At 40.1% G+C, this 25,327-nt stretch overlaps 1 protein-coding gene across 11 annotated transcripts in view; it reads right to left on the bottom strand.

The window, feature by feature from the left end:
- Window positions 1–25,327, bottom strand: part of KALRN (kalirin RhoGEF kinase) — a 476,294-nt gene that overhangs the window by 247,626 nt on the left and 203,341 nt on the right. For all 11 annotated transcript variants that reach the window (XM_085066971.1, XM_085066977.1, XM_085066972.1 and 8 more), the window contains exons 6-7: window positions 9,916–10,038; window positions 1,162–1,353 (exon numbers count right to left, since the gene is read on the bottom strand). In XM_085066971.1, coding sequence (XP_084923097.1) covers window positions 1,162–1,353; window positions 9,916–10,038 — 315 coding nt within the window. The remainder of the gene's footprint in view (window positions 1–1,161; window positions 1,354–9,915; window positions 10,039–25,327) is intronic.

The raw sequence follows: 25,327 nt of genomic DNA, 5'->3' as shown, positions 1-25,327 counted from the left end.
AAGACTACACCTCATCACTACAGTGCCCACTGTAAGGAGATGAAACTTCTCACACTGGTCATCTTAGATTATCAGTTCCATCAAAGGCACTGAATGTGCTTACAAGAGTAAGTGCCCAGTAGGGTGAGTAATTGCTCTATGTTATTGCCTGCTGTCAATAGGAAACATGGAATAAAGAAAAATCCATTGTAATTCCACAGGCAGAAACAAACAATGGGGAAAACCTTTACTCTTTAAGCTAACCTTTTTTATACATATATTCTGGCTTAAGAAACAGTTTCTGGCTCAGCTCTTACAATTTCTTCTTCAGATGCTTCAAGTATGGGTTGTTTTATAAACATCAACCACACCCACTTAGTAGCTTTGGTATTAACTACTTGGAAAAACCAAGCACACAACAATACTGAAGAGAGCCCCACAGCAGTGTTTGTCACTGGAAAATGAATATAATCAACATATAATTGAAGTCGAACTATCATCATTAGGTGGACTGGGTTCAGATGCAAAAAAAAGTACAGGGTTTACTCAGTGACATTTTAGATCTTTTCTAGCTATGAATTATGGAACCATTCTAGTACTTGTTAGACACAAAATAGAGTTCAGGGATATGGAAAACTTTCTTTGATGTTTACAGCTCTCTCTGAAATCTCTACTTGGTGAGGTCTAACAAAGTCTGGGGCTATGGAGAGGACTGTAAGAGTAAGTGTTGGAATGAATTCTATAATTTTCATAAGCAATAATGTTCTTTGGCTCCTAGAAACTCCCTGCTGGTCTGGGTCTGTCATATGTATGAGTGTTCCTCTGCACATACCACATATCCATATGAGTGCAGATAATGTTTTCCTGACCATAATAATCCTGAATTCATCCACAGCACTAATGAAATATTAGAAATAAAACAGCTTGTTACTCCACCAGTGCATTTCAGTTATGATCAGATTCTTTTTCATTACTAATGTGACAACACAGTTTCTTACCCACCAGGGCATATGGGCTGGTTTTGGGGTGGAAATGTTACTGTTGGGTTTTGAGACACTGAGCCATGAGGAACAAAGCTCTCAGCCTTCCTGCACATATGCCAAAAGCCATCAAGTAATAATTGCACCATCATCGTTATCGAGGTAGCACTGGACAATTTTGCCTCTCACAAAAGCAGCTCACCTGTTCAGCTTTCTGGTGAAAGACAGCAGACATGGCTAAGATGGTGCTGCGTTCATCCAGAGCTGCAGCAAAACTCTTCCACTCCTGATCCAGCTGGGTGGAGATTTGTTTAATTTGCTGGGAAGCGTAGTGGCCTGCCTCGGAGAGCCGTGACGCCACAGACATGATTCGATTGATGTTGACATAGGCATTCTGAAAATTAAAAAGCACACATAAATAAAGAGAAGGAAGAACTGTGACCACCCTCTGCCTTCATTACACATTCCAAACACCATCAGTTGGAGTAAAGCCAAGCAGTTCAGTCAGAGCAATCAACCACCTGCTTAAAAATGCGTGAATAGCAGGCATACTTCCTTGTACTCTAAAAACACATCCCTCTGGATTCTTTCTGTACATCTATGCCATTATCTAACACTGTTATCTCCCCCTCTCCCCTTGAATTTGTTTATATAAAACTATTTTGCCATACTTTAGCTATTTACTCACCTGGTAGGGTGTACTCATTGCTTCTGTCTTATTCCTTATATTTCTCTTGCATTAATTCATATTTCTGGATGCTGTATCCACATATTCAAAGTAAAAGGTTTGCTTTATGCCCTTTGAGAACTGCCTGATAATCCTTTATAGACATGTAGTGTCAACAAATGAAAAAGTCTTATAGAATTTAGAAGAGCTCATAAGGATATTCTATAGAAATATAAGTGTTTCCATAGAAATGTCTATTACATTATAACCTTCAGTTAAAATGCTATCTTTTCTGCAGGCTATTTTAAGCTGTTCTCCAGCAGAGCTATATTATTTAACTTCATTCTGCATTTAGAAGGATTCAAAAGCCTCTAAAAGGGTAATACTTTCTGTTCTTTCATAAAAATTTTCCATTATTGTTTTTATTCAGCCTTGAAGAAGTGGAAGAATGGTTTTTACTCAAACTGAGCTGTGGACAGCAATGTAATTGCATTACAATATCCCCATTCTGCATAGGAATGCAATACTGAAAATAAATAGCCATCATGAGAGTGTCATAAAACAATGCACCATCAAAAGACAAATGACAGCTGTCCTGCAGATTTCTGGAAAGTCACTTGATGTAAGCATTTTTCCTTTCTCTTTTCTCGTCACCAGAAGAAAGGAACATCACAGAATTTGAGGTTTTGCTTTGTTGACTTACTGCTGCTTTCTTGTCTCACTACACTATTTCCAAGGGGCTAAAGAAATTTCTGAGAGTAGAATCTGTAAGACCCTCCTGCACAAGGACAGAGACAGCCCTGATGATTTTAGCAGCATTACTCATGGGCAAATAATAAATCAGAGATGGAAGTGTTTGTTGGAGCAGGATCTCATCAGAGTGAGTGGGAGCAAAACGTGGAAAGGTATCTGCCAATCCAAACATGAAATGCAACAGAGCATGCCAAGGTAGGCACAGGTCCAAACTAAGTTGTCAAGCAGGGCAAAGTATGTCTGCAAAGTGTGTGGGATAACTATGAAGTACATTCATCACAACTGTAGGTGCTAAAGGAGCATAAGATTGGGCCCCAGTGCTTTGAGCCACTCAGTTCTTCCTGGTAGAACCATGACTGTGACAATTGTCACATAAATAACATAGATCTAAAGTGATACCCAGCCTTCAGTTTTGTTTTTTCCCCTTATCACAATGTCTTTTCTTAGAAACTGGATTTGGCTCAAAATTGTTAGAATAATTTTAAAGAAATAAATATCCTTTTCAGTACAATTAGAGAAAACAATCAGAATTGTTCCAGAGTTTAAAGTATACTAAAAAAAGATACTATTTAAAAAGAGATTTGAAATTTTGACCACCAGCCACCGTCAAACATTTCTTTGTGTCCCTCTAGGTTAGAAAGTGGAAATCAGACTAAATTTTTAAGCCTTTTTACCAGAAGTTCTTCATGGGTAAACCTCAGCCAAGATAATTTTGCAACATTTCAGGTCAATCCTTTTGGTGGAAAGTAGTGTAGAATCACTACAGTTGCTAAAACTTAGACGAGTTGTGCCAAAATCATGGAACTTTGCTGTATTTGAAGGAAAAGTTCCCAAAGAAGTTTTGATTTCATGCAAAAAATGGTTGTTTTCATCCTGATTTTGTTTATTTATTTTTTTCCATGCAGAATTATCTCGGCCACTGCGATGCAATGGGCACAGAGGAAACAACTGTGAATTCCTTGGTTCCCAACAGCTCCAGTGCATAGATGTGTCAACCAGCAGGAGGGTAAGGGTAAGTGTGGCTGAACTGCAGCAGATGTTCTGAAAGCCTGGTTTTCAAGTCAGAGAGATTTATACATTGTTATGTCTGTTGTATTTTTATACAGTGCTGAGGATGAAATTTCTCTTTCCTATATGAGAACTTCTCATGGAAGTGTACCAACCCATTAATGACATAGCTTTTTCAGCAGGAAGGAAGGAGCAGTTTGGGAATTACCTGCTCACACCTCTGTTCTCAGTGCACCAAGTGGAAAAGGCTCAGAAAACAGAGACTCCTGAGCTTCTCCTGCTCATTTCTGAGCAACAAATGCACTCAAGTGTAGGATCACCTGTGATGTGCTCTTCTGTATTGCTGTTACAGATTGAGGTAAAATGCAGTATGTCTTCAAGGCAATCCATACCTTACTTACAGGAAAAAAAAATTAACTGACCACAATCCACAAAATGCAAGACATTTCTTTTTCACCTTGAAGAAGAAAAGCATTTTAAGCCAGGTTTGGGGTTTTTTTCATCTTTTTTTGCCAATGTGTAATGTTCTGAGTAAAATGGAAAATCTATGCTGACAAAATTCATCTCTTGACATTTCACAAAGTTAAACCTTCCTTTCCCTCTGGTTTGTTCATGTCTATAAGCTGAGTGAATTGAGATTTTTTTCTGTGTCACTATTTTATAGATATTTCAATCATTATGTGAAATAAATTCAGTAGAGCAACTAATGTCTGTGACTTTGTTTTTCCTTTAGCCTTGGACAATCCATGATAGCAGGTGCATGGAGAGTCTCACTTTAAATCTAACCTAACCTCATCTTTCTTTCAAAATTGAGAGGTGTCCCAAAGAGGACTGCAAGGGATCACTCATTTATGGCTATATAAGACCACAATAGGTCAAATAATGAGGAAACAATATATTAAAGTCTAGAAGTAAAAGCACCTCAGTTGACATTCTGTAGTCATGACACTAGAATACACTGGAATTTTGGCTAATATATATCCTTCAGCATTGAAAAAGCTTTATTCCACATATATTTGCAGACTTTTCAAAAGCACTCCTCACATTAGAGTTAATTTTTTATTGTCTTTATTTCAAATTTGAAACTTTAGTCCAAAAAAGGGGATTTTTGCCTTCTAAAAATTATCAGACAGAAACAAAAATTTCCCCATGTTGGAACCATGATAGGTAAGAGATTCTCTCAGTTTAGGAAAGCCTTGAGCAGTGCCTTGCATGTTCACATTCCGCTCTTTGTCCACAATTCTCAGTCCATGTCTGCTGCCCAACCAAGGCCTTGTCTCTGCTCCCCAGTGACAGTGACACAGCTGTCCCTCCCGTGCAGCAAGCCCTGCCAAGGTCCCAGCGCACACTTGGGTGAGAACTATCAGCCTCAGCAATAAGCACTGACAGCACAGGAGTTTCAATTGTGGGATGATCTCCCTCAGGGAAACACAGCAATTCATCCCTGATCATCTCGTGGGCATGCTGGGAGACCTTCCCTCTTAATTAAACCTCCAAGCCTAGCTGGGACAGCACTTTCTTATGATACACTTATGAAAAGGATGCCTGACATTCACAAAAGAAACATGAGCAGTGGAAAGCATTAAATTTGCAAAGAATTTGGCTGTATTAATCTCATTTCCTAGAGGACTAGGTGAGATACTGTGATGGCAAGCAGCAAAGGTGGGCTGCAAGAAAAGGGTTCTGCAGATTAATTGGAAGTGCAATTTGATTGCTGAAGGATTGTTCTTCAAAATAAAATAAAATAAAAATCAAACCAGTTTGCATGGTGTTACTGTGACTTTAGAAACCATATGTGAAATGAGCCTAACACATAAATCCAAAGCAGAATGTTTCAGTGACAAAAAAACCTCTCATGAAATATCTTTAAGACCTTTAAGTTTCTATAACAAGACCAATTACATGTAGCCTGTGTAATATTGGATGGCATTTTAGCTCAGCCTACATACAGAAAAATACCATTCATTTAAGACAGATGTTGGGAGTTTTCAGCAGACACTATTAGCCTTTACATGATATTTGTAATCTGTTTGAAATATATTGTGATTTAGAACAGCATGGATCTCTGTGGGGTGTCAGGCAGGTAACTCCCTGCCAGCAGGACAGGCAGCAGTATCAGCACTGAACACTCCCATTTTTGTGTGCATGCCCCACAGAAAGTAGGAACTCATAACTGAAGCAAGTTATCAGACCCAGGCATAAAAAAGTTCAGGCAAGGGAAATACAAATAACTTTAGTCAGAACAAGTGGCATGTATACTGTGTATCCAAGTGCAGAGCTACACCCAGGATGTTTTGTGCCATACTGGAACACTGAGGTTTTGTTTTCTAGTGAATTTATTAGATTATTGATATTGCTTGAAAAAGGTCTGAGTTAAATATTCGTCTTTGCTAAAAGTATTATTGCTTCAGTATAAACATTATACAGCTGTGATAAAGAGTAACATAATTTATTTTGAAACTGATGTGAAAACAAGCACTGCCTTAAATCACAGAAAAAAAAAATCTATGGTCCTTATCTGAAAGAAAAATACCACACTACAGTTTATTACCTCAAATATATGGTTTCCCCACATCCCACATTGATCATTTAAAAGGAAGAATTATTATTGTAACAAACAGAGTAGCAAATTGTTTTTCCAAGAAGGAGCTTTGGTCACAGCATGCCTATAGAGATGTACAGGAAGATCATGCAACAAAAGGCATGACCCAATAAACATCAGGAGTGTGCACTTTCTAGAGGAACTGAAGACCATATTTTAACTATTATTAAGTTATGCCAGGCCTTAAGGACACTGGGCACAGCTTAATGAAAAAACTCAAACAATCAATAAAAACAAATCTTAGAGATCCAAGGTCTGATCCAACTTCCACTGAAGTTTGAAGGCTTTTTCCCTGCTAAACATACAGCCCTCTTTAGCTACTTGGTCCTCCTCCAGATTCTCATTCAATACTGATTTCAATGTATTGACAAAACAAAATCCAATACCATAAACAACCCCAAGCCCCACAACAACAACAAAAAATTCTTCAATATTTCATTATTTTATTACTCAGACTACTGACAGCTGAACTATTCTCAACCCAACAGTTGCTGGGACTGATGTATTTATTGCATGTAAAAAGATCCAGCTAAATGACAAATCAAATTTCTAGCAAAATCACAATTAAAAAGCACATTCCCATTTAGAAAAAAGTTTGCAGTGTGATCTAGCTCACTCTCAAGGTTCAGAAACAAAATGATTTATATATGTGTATATATACAAGAAAACCCCAACTAACAAACAAAACAATCACCATCTGACTGTGTGTGAAAAGTCATTCTTCTTGAACCAATCTCCATGTCCTGAGCCCAAAGCATGGTAACTAAATATCTGAGTTTTGTAACTAGCATGAGAGAGCTTGCAGACTCATCAGCTGTAAATCTAAAATGAATTATATGCTTACTTTATCATATTAAAGCTCTCCAGAATCTTCAGTTTTCAGACTTGTGTGGCTCACAGTACTCTACCTGGGACTGCAAACAAATCTGAGAGTAATAATCTCCCCATTCTCTAGTAAAGAAACTGTAACGAATTTGTGTAATTTTCTTTTTGCAGCCAAGGGTATTGCATGAACAAATTGAGAAATACTGCATTATAAACACTAATGAGTACCTATCTGCAGCTATATAATAGTAAATTCACCAGAGTTAGAGTTCCCTCTCTAATAAATTCAGCACTACATTGCTTAATCCCCATCCCTAACTTTGCAAATGTTTCTCAGGGTGTAATTTAATGCAAGAGTATTTCTGAGGTACAAAAGCAATTTATGTATATTACTATTGTAGGAGCAGAGCCTTTGGCAACAGACAGTGAAGCAAAACCCATTTTTTTCTTTGAAAGTGTACAGAAGCTGTAACAGTGGCCTAAACCTCCTACTCTTGCTGCAATATAAATATTATCAAATAATACCTGGTGGTCATTTTCCAGTAGTCTCTAACAGAAATCAAATGGAAGAATGAGCAACTGAAATAAGATGTTGCATAAAAACAAGAGAGGAAAGTGTCACTTCAGTTTCAATGTCCTCTGGTTCTTCCTTCATGCTTTACCACCTACAGAGTGACTTGTATGCAGCCCAACACTGTAATGCAGCAAGCTGATGTCTCCTGCATGCCAACACCCTCATCTTCACAATACTGACTTTTGGGGACACCATGATTCACTCCAGGTCCTTCTGGTAAAGACTTTGCTCCATTAAAAAAAACAGTACATCACTGCTGAGTGCAGCACTGTGCTCACAAAAGAACAGCAGCTCCAGGTTAGTTCAAGTAGCCGTATTTTATTATCCTTTCCCCACTATTTTCCAAATGTTCTTTCAGCCTTATATATCCCCATTTCTGCTTTTTCAAAAATAGGATGTCCACTCTCTGCAGGACAGCAGCCCTGTTTAGTTCCACAAGCCAGTCTCTTCAGGCTGCAAAACTCACCTCATTTCCCAGCCTGTGCAACCCTGCCATTGAAATACTTTCTAAAAAGGCCACTGTGCAGGTGCATAACCCAAATAGAGGCCTTTCAGCAATAGGGAAAGTCTAGAGAAACCTTTCTGATTATGAGGAATTTCTAAAGTCTTTTTTAACCTGACTTTGCCATATTGCCAATAATGATACCAAAACTCACTATCTAATCTCTTTGACAACTGAAATCTGTTCATTTGATCAACAGATTTGAAAGTTGAAAGTTTCTACTCCAAGAGCACATCACAAGAATTTTTTCAAATTAAAATTTACATTGAATAACTATTCCTGTTTTCTGTACGAATTGATGTTGATCCAAAACCAAAAGGAAGACATCACCCCATCATCAGAGGGCATTCCAGTTCTAAAATTCAACTACAGCTAAAAGAAAAGTAGCACATGACAAGTAACATAGCTGTATCAGATATATTCCTATACGGAGCATTTGGCTTATTTGTTATATGTTGGGGTTCCCCCCCACAAGACCTAAAGTGACATCTCACTTCCTTGCATTCCTCATTCCCAAAAGTGCACTTGGAGACAGATGAAAGAAGAATGGAGGAAAGTAATTTTTCTTTGATTAGGTGGTCCATCATGGCAATGATCTCTCTCCAAGCTTAACTCCCAGTTATTTTAAGAAAATAATACCTGCTAGTACCACAAAAAAGGATAAAAGGAGATCCTCCAGCTTGACTCTTCTAATGGTATTTCTGAAGAATTATGACCAAATTTGCATCTTTCATAAGCCAAATGAATTTAAATGCACTAACCTCCAGGACACATTTACTTGCTGGGACTCTGAGAGCAGCAGTATTACATGGAGGCAGTATTATCCTAGATTTTGCTAGATGGCACTGTGATGGCAAGTTTAAGAATCAGGTGCCTAGAGCCTGGTTTTCAATGTTCTACTCAGATATAATCACAATAAACACATTAATGGTCATTATAAACATTTCTCATCTCCCACTGTTACGCAGTGCCCTAGTGAGGCACAGTGCTTTAAGTGGGGAATAGCTAGCTAGGTGGCAATGGCCTGAGGAATTCAGGTCAGAGAAGTTAATTACCTGACCTGGAATTGGCCAGAATCCCAGGGTTAATGCCTGTAACCTTATGAAAGCAGTGTGGGGTCTTTAACTTCCCTGGGTAGTTGGGATCTCTTTTTCCCATTACAGACGGCTGCTCTCCAGTGCTTTGCAATTGAGCAGCAGAGCAGGTGTGGCTCTCAAATGACTAACACCATCAACTTCAGCCACCTTTGAGGTGTCAGCCCCGTGCAGCTGCAGCCTGACCCTGCACAGCATGAGGAGCTTCACCTGCAGGAGTGGTTTACTCAGGGCAAGCTTTGCTGGAGTTGACAGAGAGCCTTCAGAGAGGGATCATCTCAGCACTGTGCAGTTGCAGCAGGGGGTATACATGCATTTTTCTATCCCACTGCAATAATCAAAACATCAATACATCCTGTCCTCGTTACTGTGCTGAAAGCAGGGCAGTTTCCAGAACAAAGACCTTATGTCTGAAAATAAGAAAATGAGCAAAGCACTTATAAAGGTATAATGATGATTTTTTTTTTTTTTTTAAAGAAAGGTAAATTGAGTTGCATTCAAAATTTCTGACCAATTAACAACTGAAAAAGGCAAAATCCCATGGTGGCCACAACTGACAGCTTGATTAGTGTCTCCTTTTCAAGGTTTTGAAAAGTACCTTAGCAGGGTGTGGAGGGAGAAGCATAAATTATTAAGGTACCACCTACAGCTCTCATTAATTCCCAGTCAAAGAAATGTCAGAAACCTAAAAAACATCATATTTGCGCTCCAAAATGTAAACAAACACCACAGGACTATGCTGCTCTTAAGCCAAGGAAGTAACCATAGATCAGTGTCTGGGTGGACAGAGCAGCATTCTGCTGCTGCCACAGCCAACCTGACCTTCCTTCTGTCACCTCTCACAGGAGCACAGTGCCCTCTGCACTGGAGCTGGGTTCCTGTGCTGATCCTGTCCTCACCCTTGGGTGCTCACACTGTGCTCTCAACTCACCATGGAATTCATGGCAAAGTGGTTGTGCTGTGTCTGCAGGTCCAGGGCGTGCTGGTAGCTCACTCCAATCTCCGTGTGACTCTGCAGGAACAACTCCTTGTTGTGGCTGATCCAGTCAAACATCTAGAAGCATTCACACAAGAGAGAGGGGAAAAAGAAATAGTTAGACAAGGAGGGAAACAATAAGAGACAGTGCAAAATATAAAATTCCTCTTTTGAGATAGATGAATATGCAACACAAACAAAATCACCTCACCTATGATCTGCATTAAAATAAACTGTTCTTGAGCAATGGAAACATTGAAGTTATCACCAAATTTCATTATTAACAGAATGATAGGTCAGAAAAAATAATTCCTAAAGCATGTTCCTCAAGCTTGATCCCATAGTCTTTTCGTATAAGTAATGGGAATTTCTTATATAGAAAGATGTCAGCAGAGGGAACTATAATCAGGGATTTCTTCATTGACCAAAGATCTAGCAGTTCATAAAGTACTTTTAATCCACAAATGGACCTAAAATTCTATAAATTTTACTGATGGGATTTTCTCTAACCCCTTTCTTTTTTGTCTACATATAAAGTTTCCAAATGTTACATTCAAATAGCCAGTAGACTTCCTACACTTTTATTTCCTAGATCTTTCCAATTTCAAAGCCAGAACCCAGCCTATCTTCCACTTATTATTTCTGGGAATGAAGAGAGAAAAAGAAAAAAAGTATTTTATTAATATCTATAGAGAGCACACATTTCAACTTCTTCCATTTCCAAATGTATTCCCAAGCAAAATGGATTGTTCAGTACTTCAGACACAGATAGAAATATATTGAATAAAGCTGATGAAACTCATTCCTTATTCAGAAGCACGTCAGTGTGACATTTCAATCTGCAGCACGTCCATTCATTATAAGCTGTCACAAGTCAGCTAAGAGATAGTGCATTTATGTTTTAGCTTGTTCTGTGTTGTGCTAGAGACTAAATGCATTCAAAGGGAGAACCTTTCATTCTCTACTCCTGACTACAGCTCTGCAGGCAATCACTCTCTCAGATCTTTTCTGCAAACTTTTTTTTTGCAAGACCCCTTTAAAATCATGCTCCCTTATCTCCATCCCAGCAAGCTGGGGGACTGTCCATTACTAAGGACTTCTTCTTCATAATAATAAAAAAACTCTAACTCATTAATTCATTACAAGAAAAGAAAAGCTAATGATAGAGGCTGCAGAAGTCAGGTCAGTACAGTCCCTGGTGTTAGAGAAAGTGTTTTAAGGTGAAAACGCAGTGATTCAGTAACCACCTCAGGGTCAAAAGATCAGTCCAGATCTTTGTTATAACATTTACATATCCTCCAGTAAGGAGCTGGTTTGTTCTTTAGCACTGCATAACCATTTTTGACCTGTGACTGCTGAAGAACACTCAGAGCCCTTCTCAGGCACTGTGTGTTGCTGTAAGTTGCTCAGGGTCAGTTCGCCATTCCCTGCGGAGATGGTGCTCCTGAGAGGAGAGAAAAAGCCCTGCATGGGTCACCTATGATTCCTGCAGGAAAAACACTACTTCATGCTGAGCACTCAATCCAGCATGGCAGTGCTCTGCTGTATGCAGGGGATTTGCAAAAATAACACTGAATATCCCTTTCAACAAAAGGCAAATAAACATTCCAAGTGTCACCAGACACACCACACTGACTTGGTCTCAAAAATCTGTCACATATGCCTGACTTCTTAATCTTTTATTTATAAAAATACACTTGCAACTATAGAGTCTACACTAGCCTTGTATTTGTGTTGATAAATGGTACTAAAGGCAAAATTTGCTTCAAGTTACAAAGATGCAAGTCCAAAATAATATCAGTGACAGAGTTACTTTCTCATTTGTACCAATGGAGCTGATCACGCCTATCACCATTTTCTCAGGAAATACAAGTAACACAGTTTTTGCAAGGATGAGGTCAGGGTTTTCAAACATTACTGCCAATTAAACGAATGAAACAATCTACTACACCTGAAGTGACATCTAAAGCTTTCTCACTGGATTCCTTTTTCACACTTTATGAAGATTTAATAAGCAACATTAGCACAACATAATTTGCCACACTTGTGGGCTTAAAGGAAAAGAAGAAAAAAAAAAAGAAGAGAGGAAAAACATAAAGGTAATAAAGGAAAATTCCGTTACAGCAAAGTTCATGTCCCAACAACAAGATTTTATGTCTCTGCTGAAAGACCAACAGAGATTTCTTGTAAGTAAATATATGTTTGATGAGAACATTTTTTTTAATGTTTTAAACAATCTAAAGACAGTCAGGGAGAAGAGAATTGGCAGCAATCCACTAAAAATAAACAGTAAATTTAATATTTTATGCTCAGCAAAGCCGAATCAGGATCTTTTTAAGACAAGTAATTTAAACAAGTAATCTATTGTTCTGTGGACTGGAAGCATTTTCTTCATCTAATCTATACACATATTGCTGGATGAGAACCTAGCTTAAGTTAAACCATGCTTCTCCCTTTTAAAATAAATATTAAACTATCAAGAAAAAGAAAGGAAGTTTAAGAGATGATTAATCTTTTTCTGTCTTATTAAATCAACTGAAATACACAACAGTTTAAAGGATGTCATTCAAGAATTTTGAGCAACACTGAGTAATAGACCTCAATGATGAGGTATGTACCACCTTCCAAAACAGTATGTTTTTTAAACTTCTATCCATAGACAACAGCAGATTTTGAAGAGACTCAATTTCAGTTTAGACTTTGAATCTTTCTATGACACTACTTTGGTTTTAGCTGGCCCATGCCATAGGAAATTATCCCCTATCAGTATGATCCGGATTCTCATCCTGACTCTCTCACATCTCCCATAAAAGCCCAGAGAATGAAGAGTTTTGAGTGTCATGTGGTTTGGAGTTGGGAAAAAATCAAGCAATATGCCTTGGAACCAGTGGAGAGTAAAAAAGATGCAGATTCACTATGGTCTAAAGTAGGGTTACTAACGCCTTTGCTCTGTAAAATCTTTTGTTGCTCTCGAGTCTTAATGAATAATAAAGAGTATTTGCAATCAGTCTTGCTTTACCCAGCAGCCAGGGCTTTGCAAACTGCAGACATGCCAACCCTGAATAATGTGTTGGTGTGTGTGAGATACCCAAACAAGTTCCAGATGAACTGGTGCCTCTGCAGGGCACAGACCTGTGCTGGGGAGAAATACCAACTTGTCCCTCCAAGCAGCACAGACTGGCAAGGTACTGCTTGGATTTGTCCACACTTATTTTGTTTCCAGGGCTGGCTCCTTCAATGACTTCTCATGGATTTCTGCTTAATGCCTAATTAACTGTAGACATTTTCCCAAGTACCGAGAGTATTGGAATTTCTTTATTGCACAGGTCTGGCATCATAGAATACTTTTTATTTTCATCCTCCTAATTAAGGATGCATGGAATTGGCAACTATTACACAGTACCACCGGTCAGAAAATTTCCTTAACAATGATGGGATTTAAAGAAAGAAATATCTAAAAATGGGGCCCTATTTGCTTTTCTGACAGAATGGACTGTGTTTTAAAACTTTTTTCTTTGACCAAAAACTCTAAAATGGTCTTAAACATTTTTCATATAACAATATGACTCCAAGCTGATACTTTGAAAATACCAGGTGAGTTGGGGTGGTGCTGTGAGAATTTGCAACGTGCGGCCAGGAGGTTTCCATATGAAGGTCTGTCAACATGGTCTGGCCTGGCCCATATTACCAGTGATATTTCCTGAAAGCTTTCAAGTGAAACTTGTTTTCCACATGAGAAATTCTGATGCTTCCTGTGTTCCTGAAGCGAGTGTTTTGACTCGTTTGTTTAATTACAATGCACCATTAGGGATGTGAGCATGGCAATGACCCAACATTGGCTATTCCTTTCAGCCCTGTGAGGACTGCTCCAGTTTCACAGGGCTAACTTGGGCTCCTTGAAAAATGCTCAAGATCCTTTAACAAGTCAGTTTCCCTGTCAAAGGAATGAGTTTTTAATACAATAGATATTAACATGTGGAGAATGTGTCCTGTGAGATCAGTTTAAACCAGATACAGTGTCTCAGCAAACAGATTTCCTGCATCATTCTAACATTGCTATACAGCACTGTATCAATTGATCTCATCCCATCCATGAAAAAGACTGTCTTAACAAACCTAGTCTAGTGATTATCATAAAATTAATGGAACTTTAATTATTCCTGTGACTTACTTCTTAGTTGGAGTCATGCTGACTGCCAGTGAAATAGTTCTGCTCTCAAGCCTTCTAATCGTTCCTGCAGTCATGAATTCACACTAAACAGCAGCACAGAGTGACTAATATTGGACATTACATCACTAAAAGCACGTGAAACAACTGTCCTCAATGTCTCCCAGACTGGCACTTCTCCACATTGCTGTAGATAAATGTGGAGACCAGTTAAGTACTTAGGAGTTTTCCACTGACTGAGAAGCAGGGGGAGAGGTTAAGCACCCTTAAAACAGAAGATAAACTTTCAATGGGATTATCTCTTGTAGTCCTCTTTCTAACAATGCATAAAGGCAATTAAATGCATATGCTGAAGAATGTTAAATGCTACAGTTAATTAAGGAAATTAGTCTTTTATTAGAGAGTCAGAAGAACTAAGAATGATCCAATGGGTCTCTTCCCCATGCAATGCTAAAGCATCTAGCCTTACTGTCACTAGTGATCATATATGCATTAGTAATTATGATACATGTGGTCTTGAGGCAACTTCACTTGAGATTAGGATATCAGATCACATCTCCAGCATCAGTCCTGCTGGCAACAATGAGTTCTTAACCTCATGTTTTGTCATTGTAGTTGATGAGTTACTAGAAAATCCAGGTTAAGTGTTAGACCAAACAGCAGGTCTCAAGCTGGTCATGAATAAGTCCTACAGAGGGAGAATGTGACTCCATATTTTCCCTGGATTTGTAACATCTGGCAGGCTAGTGAGTACAGGGGGAGAACAGCTGTTTGAGAACAGACAAGAAACACACGGATATGGAACAGCATGAACACAGGCTGTGAGCAGTCCAGCTCTACATCAGCTAAAACGAGATTTATAACATCATTTCAGATAAAAACCTCTGCTCTCTGGCTTTTTGCAGAGCTCACTGAGGAGCCTTAGCACTGGATTCTGAACACAGGGGTGCCACAGAGCACCACAGGATGATGTGCCCAGCACAGGGCTGGCAGCACACCCTATGCCAAGTGGTATTGATGGGAGCATTGCAGCCCTCATGGCCTTTGGCAGCCAGTGAACTGAATATATTTATTAATGAAATTGTTTATACATGCTGGAAATAGTAAATCCCAAATCTATTGAACACTATACTAGGGCTGGAATTAATTATGAACTGGCTTGTAGCAAATCATCTTCTCTCTAAGTTCTGAGCCATAAATATCAAACTCATATGGTTAATTAAGGCCAAAATGATAACTATTATAGCCACACCATCTTGAAGAACAATATAGGATAGATATAAAGAAAATGGTTCCAAAGGGACATTCAGGTCAAGTCCAATCACTGCTTTTGGCGGCTAACCACGGGATAAAATTTCCTTTCATAAAGGGATGAAGCTCCACCTGAAAACTAGTGAAGTGCTACAGCTCAGCTCCTCCTATGAGAACCAGTTCCAAAAACTTTCTGCTCCTGTTACTGAACTCTTCATATACTCTCTGATCTACACAAGGCTCATGTCCAGTTTAGACACATTTACTCTTAGGGTAGCATTTCCATGTAAGTTGAAAAAGTTCTCCCAGGTGTTTAACCTTTCCAACTGTGGACCAGTTGGGTTCACTGTCTCTCCTGCAGTTTGTTTTACCAGAGCACAGCTCTTTTAAAGCTTAAGATACACAGCCTTTCTCTGCACTTGTTTTTGGTTCATGCCCAACTAAGATCCTAATAGGACTTTGTGAAATGTTGATTTTTTTTTTTTTTTTTGGATGGAAATACTTCAGCTGACATAATTTAGGATAACTTGTGCAGTGCTTCTGGCATCAGCTCTAGAAAAGGAGATACAAAAATGGGAGAGCAACAGCTGCTGGATCAATGTCAGTACCTTCTGCTTTGCCTCACTATCTTTTCTCTTGGTAGTTCCCTGCATAAATACTGACAAAGACCAGTAGTGTATGTGATTTGCTCTGACAAGCACAACTCAGATGATATTCTGAATAAGAGCAAGTTCAAGAGCACTTAGGGAAAATATGAGGCAGGGTTTTGAAGTCCAGGAAGTCATAAATGCATTCTCTCACTCTGCCTTCACATGCTGCTAACAAAGAGGGGGAAAAAAAGGTTAATCTAAAAGAATGTCTTGCCTGTAGTTGAGGAGAAGGTAGATAACTAATTTTATGCCAGATGAAATCCCTATTAGATTACTGCTTTCCAATCTCTTTCAGTCTGTGGATCCCATAAATTTTTTCAAGGCAACCACTGTAGCCACTTAAGGTCTCCAAAGAGTAAATCTGTTTTATCAAATACCTTTACTGACTACTAAGGAACTTAATATCCATTATTCACATGTTGGGAAATGCTGGAATAAGCATACATTGCTTATTAACAAGACATCCATTTAAGAGTCCATGTGCATTTTGTGTTTTCAAAACTGTCCAGCCAGTGTTAAAACTGAATAATCTACAACAGAAAGTGGAAAGTTCCACTCTGAGAGCATCTAAAGCTAAGCAAGCTCATTTTTATATGTTTCCACAATATAAACAAAATAATAACACACGCAGAACAGTAACTGCCAGAGTGCTTCTCTTGAGGTTTAAAAAGTTTCCAGCTACAAGGTCTATTCCTATCTCATTAAGGGAGTTCAAGTATTCACAACAACTCAATTAAACAAAAATCAAGGCATATTTCTCACATCTTTTGCAATTGAATTTAGCCAGTATTTGAACAAAAAAGAACACTATGCAACAGATTTGTGGTACACACACAGTCTACATTGACATGCAAAGGCATGATCCAGGAAAGATTTGCATGTGAGCTAACTTTATAAGAGGCAATCAAGTAACTCTCCTAATGTCTCCAGACTAGAACCAAAACTCCAGTTTAATTGGAACCAGCCATGTGTCTAGGTCACCTACATCTGGGAAAGGTCAACAGAAGTGCATCACCTCCGTGAAGGTGCACATGAGCAATGCCAACAGTCTAAAGAATCAGGACTTCTACCTGGAATACAGAAAAACCCCTCCACTCAAGCTTCTGAGCTAAATTCAGCAGAACAGAGGAGTGATGCTGGCTGTCCAGGCCAGCTGCTCCCCAAGGGATAAAGAGCCAGAAACAAAGACCCAGCAGGTAGAACAGGGCCCTTATTAACCAGACCCTGTCCCACAGTCCCCGAGGTTTAAGCCTGACAGCAACCAGGTTTAAACAAGAGGACATCACACAAGTTCTGGTGACAAGTCCAAGCTTAAGCCATGAAGTCAACCAGCAGGTCAGGATCAAACCCAATGGGAGTCACCAGGCTCAGCCACAGCCCTATGACCACAGCATAGTGGGGTACCTGGGGGGTCACCAGGAAAATGGCTGTTCTCAGGAAGAAGTGTAATGACTCCAGAATAAATTTTGGACTTAAAGAAAACTTTGATAGCACATTTAATTTTTTTTCATGAATCAACAAATTTTATTAAAACCGTCTCAAAAAAAAAGAAAAATTCCAATCTGGTGTAATTCCCGTTGCCACTCTATAAATACAGCCTTAATTAAATCAAAGCACTTGTAGATTTAAAATAGAACTCTGCATACATCTAAATGCTTTCTAAGCCAGGGCCTAAATACAACGTTGTGTTTGTTTTTGTGTTTGTCTCGTGTTTACAGATGGTGACGGACAAGCCAATACTTCTGCCAGATCTTTCCCTTTCACATGTGTTCGGCGTGCTCCATGGCCAGCTTAAATTGGTGTCGTTCCAAAGAGGCCAATTTACACCAGCTGAAGATTCAGACCCACAGCTGTATTTGTGTAAACCTCCATGCTGCATGAACACAGTTTTTCCATTATGAATATCTGTGTATATGATTCATAGAGTACAGTAAGTAAGGCCACAGCACATTAAATTATTCCAGACAATGGGCCCAACTGTCAACCCACTAGAAAATTAGCGAGATGTGTGACGTGACAAATAGCTTTGTATTTATAGCAAAGCGCCATTTCCAACATACTCACATTGAATGTTCCTACTAAATGCCAGAGTAAGAGATCTGTGTATTTTTTTCCTGACACATATCAAGCCACAGCCATGCACAAAGTAAAGCATGTGATTCCTACAATGTTGAATAGAGAAGTAAGAATTTTATTGTTGAAGGTGGGAGAAAATTACAGATCCTGAACACATAAATATGACTAATGACACCTGGGCGTATTTTATACGTCTGTGTTGTTTGCTTGCTTTTTGAAATATTGCACCTTTCCACCACACTTAGTAACATCAAACACAGGCATTCCTGGAAAGGATTTTCTGTTCCTTAAAATGGAAATGGCCTTTCCTGGGCACAGATCATCTACAGAGAACTGCTTGCTGTCTGAGTGCAAATTAATTCATTGGTTGGATAGGAAATGTAATACTAAAAGATACAAACAGAAAACAGCCACATGAATGGAAAACACAGTGTAAATGATGAAAATATCAGAGTGGATCCTCAGATGAGGGTTCTTCTTTTCCAGAAGAAATTTTCATTCAGTTGAAAATGCTGTAGGAGTTGGGTGACTTTTCTACAGACCCTGGTTCTATTCCTGGCTGAATGTGTGGCATTCCTGCTACTCCAAATAGCTGCCAGTAAGAACAAAGCAGCCAGACAGATGTTTACTGGTTTGTACCAGAATCATGGCATTTCCCCTACCAACCTCACAGTGTTTGAGGCTCAGAGATGCAGCTGTGGTGTAACCACAGCTTTCAACTCCTGACATGTCATGGTACTTCATGTCTGGTGCTGGGATCTCTGCACGGGTGGAGAGCCGAGGATATCAGCTTTCCACCGGTGTTTGGGGTGCCCAGCCCTCCCTACCCCTGTGCCCCAGCTGTTTCCCCATCCCATGAATGAACCAGTTCAATGTTTCCCCTTGCTCTGGCAGACCTGTGGAGGGGGGCAGACAGTGTCTGCAGCCAGTGAGGTGGCACAGGTGGCTCCACAGCTGGCAGTTTGTCTCACTGCCCCCTCAGCAATGCCCCTGGATCTCCCAAGGTGGCCTGTCAGGAGCTCCTGAGCTGCCACCATCCAGTTCCTACTAGCTCTGGCACTGGGGGAGGCACCATCAGGGAGAATCACCACATGCCAGAGCCTGACCATGCTGCCCAAACACCCATCAGCCAGAGAACATCTGGATACAAGCTGTTAGGGAAAAATTATGGTTGCTGAGGGCTAGAGACACACTGTGGGGTCACACCTGAGGAATGAGTGGACCATGCCAGGGCAGGAACTCTAAGGAACAACAACAGAAAAAAATTAAGAATCAGAGAATGGCTGTAACAGCAGCAGAAACAAACTTACACAAATATTATCCCTGACATGCCCCACTGCCCACCAGCCTACCAAAAAAATTTTTGATGGACTGCACATAAACCAAGACAAAAATGAGGGAAATTTAAGCCAGTGAAAAGTAGGTGTTTATGGCAGTGTGTCCTGCTTTTTGCTTTCAACACCCAAATCAAGATCAGAAGTTTGTGTTTATAAGCTTTAAACTGAGCAAAATTCCTCAAGTCAAGACTGTTTCGTCTGTGACACCTCCTCAGCACCTGTGCAGGACATGATGCATCCAGGACTCTCGTGCCAAATACTACAGAGGGGTCTTACAAGACATGAGAGGTCAAGAAAATATTTCTGAATTAGTTTCTATAATGTGCATGATTTGTAAGAAGAAAAATCAGAGCAACCTGGTTTAAAATGACACTGATACTTCTGGAAACTATCCACAAACCACGCTCCTGGTTTTTCCTCTTCAATCCTCACCAAGCCCTGAGAAGGCAACCTCTCAGATGCACACCCACCTTTATCTGTTCCCTATAAATAGATATGAAGGATAATTTAAGACACACTTTTAAGACCCCAAGCTCTGCCAAGTGTGAGCCATTGAAAGCATTTCAGCCAGGCCAGGAAGACATTAATTTAGAAATAATCACATAGCTACATCTGAAAGATGCTGCACAGTAAGTCTGTGAACCTCATGTACAGTTTAATTACATTATTTCCTGACAGCCAGTCACTTATCACCTAACCTTTTTGAGGATCAAAGTAATAAATTTTTTAAAAAGCAGCTTTCTTCTCTTTTTCTAGATGTGTGGGCTTTGTTGCCCTTTAGAGCATTTGAGTCTTCTTGTCTTCATTAGCTAAAGCAGAACTTTGTGGTTAAAACATGCTACAATCATCTTTAAAAATGAGTTTTAAGTCTGTATTCAGGTGCCAAAACTGGTTTTTGTGCCATACTGATCAGGGGAGCATTCCTGTGCCTCCCCGCGGCGCCCAGTTGAAGATGCTGAAACAGTCTCAAAATGCCCCCTATCAAAATTGGCAAGCGAAAGGAAGAGGAAATTTTTGCAAATGCAAAAATATTCCATCAGAACATGCTGCCTTCAATTATTTTTGGACCCATTCTAATGTTCATGGCGGAAGCAAGAGGAATAGTAACTGCGTATCCAACAGGAAACTACAAATAGCAGAGCACACCATGTTCCAGTTCCAGCAGCAGCGGCTGCTGAGCCACTTCTTTACAGTCAGGGCTGGACAGGCTGCTGCCAGAGCCTGGAAACAGAGCAAGAACTACACCAGCACTGGGGTAGTGCTGTGCCCTCTTACACTGAGAGGTCACAGGTTGTGCTGGATGCTGCAGCGTGAATGGGACAGAGAGCAGCCCCAGATGCTGGAACTGTGCCACAGGGCACACTTGGCATGAAGGAAACACGCAACTCTTCCTCATCCCGAGCTGCTGCAGTGGAGTGAGGCGTTGTTATTGTTTTTACATTCCCATCAAACAGATCAGGTTCAATTCCAAGTGCTGTGGGGGCAGCATATTTAGCTGCCAATAAAGGAAAAAACCCTACTGGATTTGGCAGCTGAGGGCAGAATGAATTAATAAAGAAGGAAAGCACTGAGGTATTTATTTTACACATCAGACCAGGACTCCCACTGCAGGACAGGCTTCCTGTGAGACAGAAGGCAAGGCTGTTAACCCCTGTGGCTTTTAATTCTCAATTTTTAGCTTTGAACTTTGCATCCTTTGCACTTCATTTTGCTGCTCCAAAGCCAATCCAGCTCAACAGAGATCGATGTCTGGCAGATGATTGCCCTTCCTGATGGACAGCTGTCCACATCTGAAAAATCAGTACAAATGCCTTCAGAAGATTCTATGTGCTTTGCTTCTGGAGTCTGAAGTCAGGTCAAGGAAGCGTTAAGGGAGGAAGTTTGTACCCTCAGAGCTGTTGAACCACCAGCAGACTTGCTGCACGAGAAACAGAAATATCAATTCTGGGAGGCTGCAAAAGGGTCCTGCCCCCTTTGCCACAGAGAAAGAAATGATGGTTGCAGCAGTGGAAGGTGACATTCATCATGAGAATAACAGCCACCAGGAAGAGAATTTCTGATATATTTTTATCTTGATCCCTGTATTGCTCTGCTCAGCAGGCAAGGCAATCCCACACATCCTCAAACCAGATGGCAAAATGGGGTTTGTAGCTGCTTTCAGTTGTAGGAGCAGCACAAAGCAGTTGGTGTGTACCTGTGAATTTGTCCTGTGGTTATTAGCTTTGTCCCCATGCTTTCTACTGATGGATGGAAAGGCAGAAAAGCAAACATTTGCAATGCTATTGGCACACAAGGGAAGACCCTCCATGGTCTTGACTGATAAATAGGAAAGCAGCAGGATACAAGCTTGACATGGTGAAAAAGCTGCCAGCTCCTTTGGAACATCCGTAATAAAGACTTTTTTCTTTTACAGTCCAATTAGCAGAAATGAGCTTTCTTTGTGCTTTGAGGAAAGTTAAAAACTTCTATAATGATCTGATCTTGCAAAAATCTGGTTGTTTTTTTTTCCTGCAGGTACCAAGAACAAGAAGGGTGACCAGCAGTGGTCAAAGTAATGAACACTTCCCACAGAGCCCACCATGATTACTTCCCGCTCTGGCAACTCTTTATTTTAGATTGGGGGCAACAAATTGTGGCTGGCATTAGCAACCTGTCAGGAGGCAACTTCGATTAAAGCGAGCAGATGTCAGCTCACTGCATCTTTAATTCAGAGCTGCAGCCTGCAAAGGCTGAAAGTCCCAGCACACAGGTTCCTGAACTGAGAGATGCAGCCTGTGCAGGATTCGTCTTCCTCTTAAAGATGAAGGGTTTTGCAAGTAATTTATTGTTATAGATGCTGAAGAGGATTTACCCCCACAGTTCCCCAATGATTTTTTGTGTCCATGACTAGGTGAGGGAAATGGCAGATTTGACACTGTTTAGCTGCCACTCTCAGAGCCTTCCAAAATGGAAGGTGCTGATCCCACTATGAAATCTCTTTAGCACATGACATCTAAGCTCACAGCATCACAAGGAACTGTCAACACATGCCCTGTGCACAGCCCCACCTTGTTATAATGTTTTTTCTGCTTCTAGGCAAACTTTGTCCTTTTATTTTGTTTGTTTAAAAAAAATAATTCTGAGACCAGGTAAACCAGTAATAAGGCAAATTCACAAGCTTGTTATGCCACCACTGATTGTCAAAAAAAATCAGTAAAGATGCATTCAGAACATCATACTGTTTATTCAGCTGCATCAGAACACCTCATTGTGGCTTACACATGACAGCAAGCACTGATGTGCTTCAAGACAAAGCAGAAGCAGTACTCAGTAGCAAAAATTCAATTATTTTTAAATGCTACAGAAAAGAAACATGATAAAGAATGCATTTGAATAAACACTGAAAATTAATTAAAACATGCTACAATAGAGTTATTGCTATGTGCTTTTAATTCTCACCTATTTATTAGAGCCTCCTTTGTTCTAGGAAGTGTGAAGTAATTAAATAAAAGTGATTAGAGCTGGCATAGGCTCATCTGCGGAAATCCACAGATTTTTAAGAACAGAGGTACAGTTTCCCCCTTTGATATGAACTTCCTGTGTCGATCCTTTGTCTGTCCTTGATTGATGCTACCAGAAGAGTTATTGCTCAAAACAGCTTAAATGAAGCAGAATATTCCCAGTATAAGCCAAAGCAATCCAAATCCTGTGTGGATATACATCTGTATCCTATACAAATGTTTTTATACCCTTTAATCTCCAAGGGCCATTTTAAACTGCAAATCTGCATTTCTTTGTTGGAAACAACCAATATCCCAGTCAGATTCAGGACCTCACTATGTTAGATGTCATACAAACACTCAACTATTTATCATTTATGCACCCAGCACAGTCTCAATTCAAGCCTCCTTTCCACATCACCTGTATAATCACCTTTCCAACATTTTATGATCTGGTACTGTAAGATGGTGTCTGCCAATTCAACAATTTAGGGACCTATCTGCACTTCTTTTCTGTGTTCTGCCTGGTATTAGAAATTCTATGTCAGAGGAAACTCTTCATGTTGAACATGGAGCCTGCCCTCTCTTGTTTTATTTTCAGAGTGAGCTTAAGTGCAAAGCAGGGGATGAGATGATGACCTTTTATTCACATGGCAGCTTACTTAGGCTGATAGCTGACTTTCCTTCCCAACACTGGCATCCCAAGCCTAATTTTATGAACAGTTGTCTAGTGAGAATCTCTGTAGCAAAACTTCAGATTATAAAATAAAGCATTTTTCATTGGCAGCATGGGAGAGAAGATGCCAGATTTGGAAACAAGGTTTCAAGAGAGAACAGACACTACGTGCTCTGTTCAAGAGTCCATTGCATGAAAAAAGATGAAGATGTTAAGGCAACTTAAAATACTTTGCCTGAAGTCAAAGACTCTTGAGCACTGTCCATTCCATAAATGTAGAGATCTGTATATTTATACTATACAAAAAAAACAAGAACTGATTGCGTCAGGAATTGGTTTCAACGCTCATTATTCTTATATTAGGACTACTGCAAGCCCTGGAAAATCAGGCTACCCATAATGTTGCAAATGCAAACTCACATAACAGGAATACTGGGATGGGGACACCAGCATTGACAGATGGAGACAGGGTCTCGTTGCCATAAGTGGGTGGCCACGGCTGACCCTGCCATCAGCAGGGCTGGAGCCAGACCAGTAGCTGGTACCAGGGAATGCCACACTGCTTCAGCTCACTTGGTGCTGCCAGTGGCACCTCTGATAGAGACCTTGAGTCCTTCATTGATTTCAGCAGCAGCAGCAGCGGAGACTCTCTCTGCTTTACAAGACCAGGCCTCTGTCTTTTTTAGCAGACAACTCAGGGAGACCTTGAGCACCAAAGTGCAATTATATCAGGGATACAGCTAAAACTGGCCTGAAACCGAGTTGTTTCACCTGAAGACAGAAGCAGTTGCTTTGGGCTGAGAGGGGTAGGTACCACCAACTTGATCCTCTGAGAACTCTTTTTCTGGAATTATGGGTTAGAAATTTCATTTATGCTCAGCAGTAACTTCGTGGTCACACTTCTTATAAGGCTCTCTGCAAACACATGCATGTTGACAAACACAGAGAGCCAGTTCAGTGCCTTTCCCAGTCAGTATCTGTACCCCAAGACCCTGTCCTTTCTCTGCACAGACACTTGAAATAGGCTAAGGATGACAGAAACATGCTTAAATGAGTCTCACTTAGACCCTGAGTCAAATGTCTCTACTGAAGACACTAAGCTTATTGGCTCCTTTTATTGCAGAAGTCTTATGGAGCTTACCTCGGGTCTAACAACACCTCCCGTGTTCAAAATCTCCAGGAAAGCTCCTTACTGTGATGCTCACTCACTGTGCTGTTGTGATATCCATGCTGTAAGTACTTAGATGGAAAATCCAGGGCATGCTGAGTTCTGCACACCAATGCAGTATTCACATAACTTAAATGAAATCTAAATCCTACACGAAAATCCGTATCTAATCCATGGTTATTATGCCTGTATGATTATTACTGTTCACTGTTAAATACCATTCACTCAGAAACAAATCCTTTTCATGGTCAAACAGCACATAGGGCATATGTACTTCATATGCGCTCTCATTAATCTTGACTGTGGTTCTGTCCCCTCTTAATGTGCTTCCTTTCTCCTCCTCAGTCCTCAACAACCACCTCCCCAGAATTCATTTGTCTTGTATTCATTTCACATAGGATAGGTTCCTCTGTCACCTTCTCTGTACTCTCCTTATTGGCTTCCCATTCTCCCTCCCTGGGACACATCCCTCTTACAGTAACTTCTAAGCCAATAATTCACATGGAATCTTGGAGGCAATTGCATATACAACACGTAGCACAGATCAAAGAAACCAAGTGCT

The sequence above is a fragment of the Lichenostomus cassidix genome, chromosome 7 (assembly GCF_008360975.1).
Source record: "Lichenostomus cassidix isolate B80296 chromosome 7, HeHo_3.0, whole genome shotgun sequence".
NCBI lineage: Eukaryota > Metazoa > Chordata > Aves > Passeriformes > Meliphagidae > Lichenostomus > Lichenostomus cassidix.
This window is presented reverse-complemented; position numbering and strand designations above follow the sequence as displayed.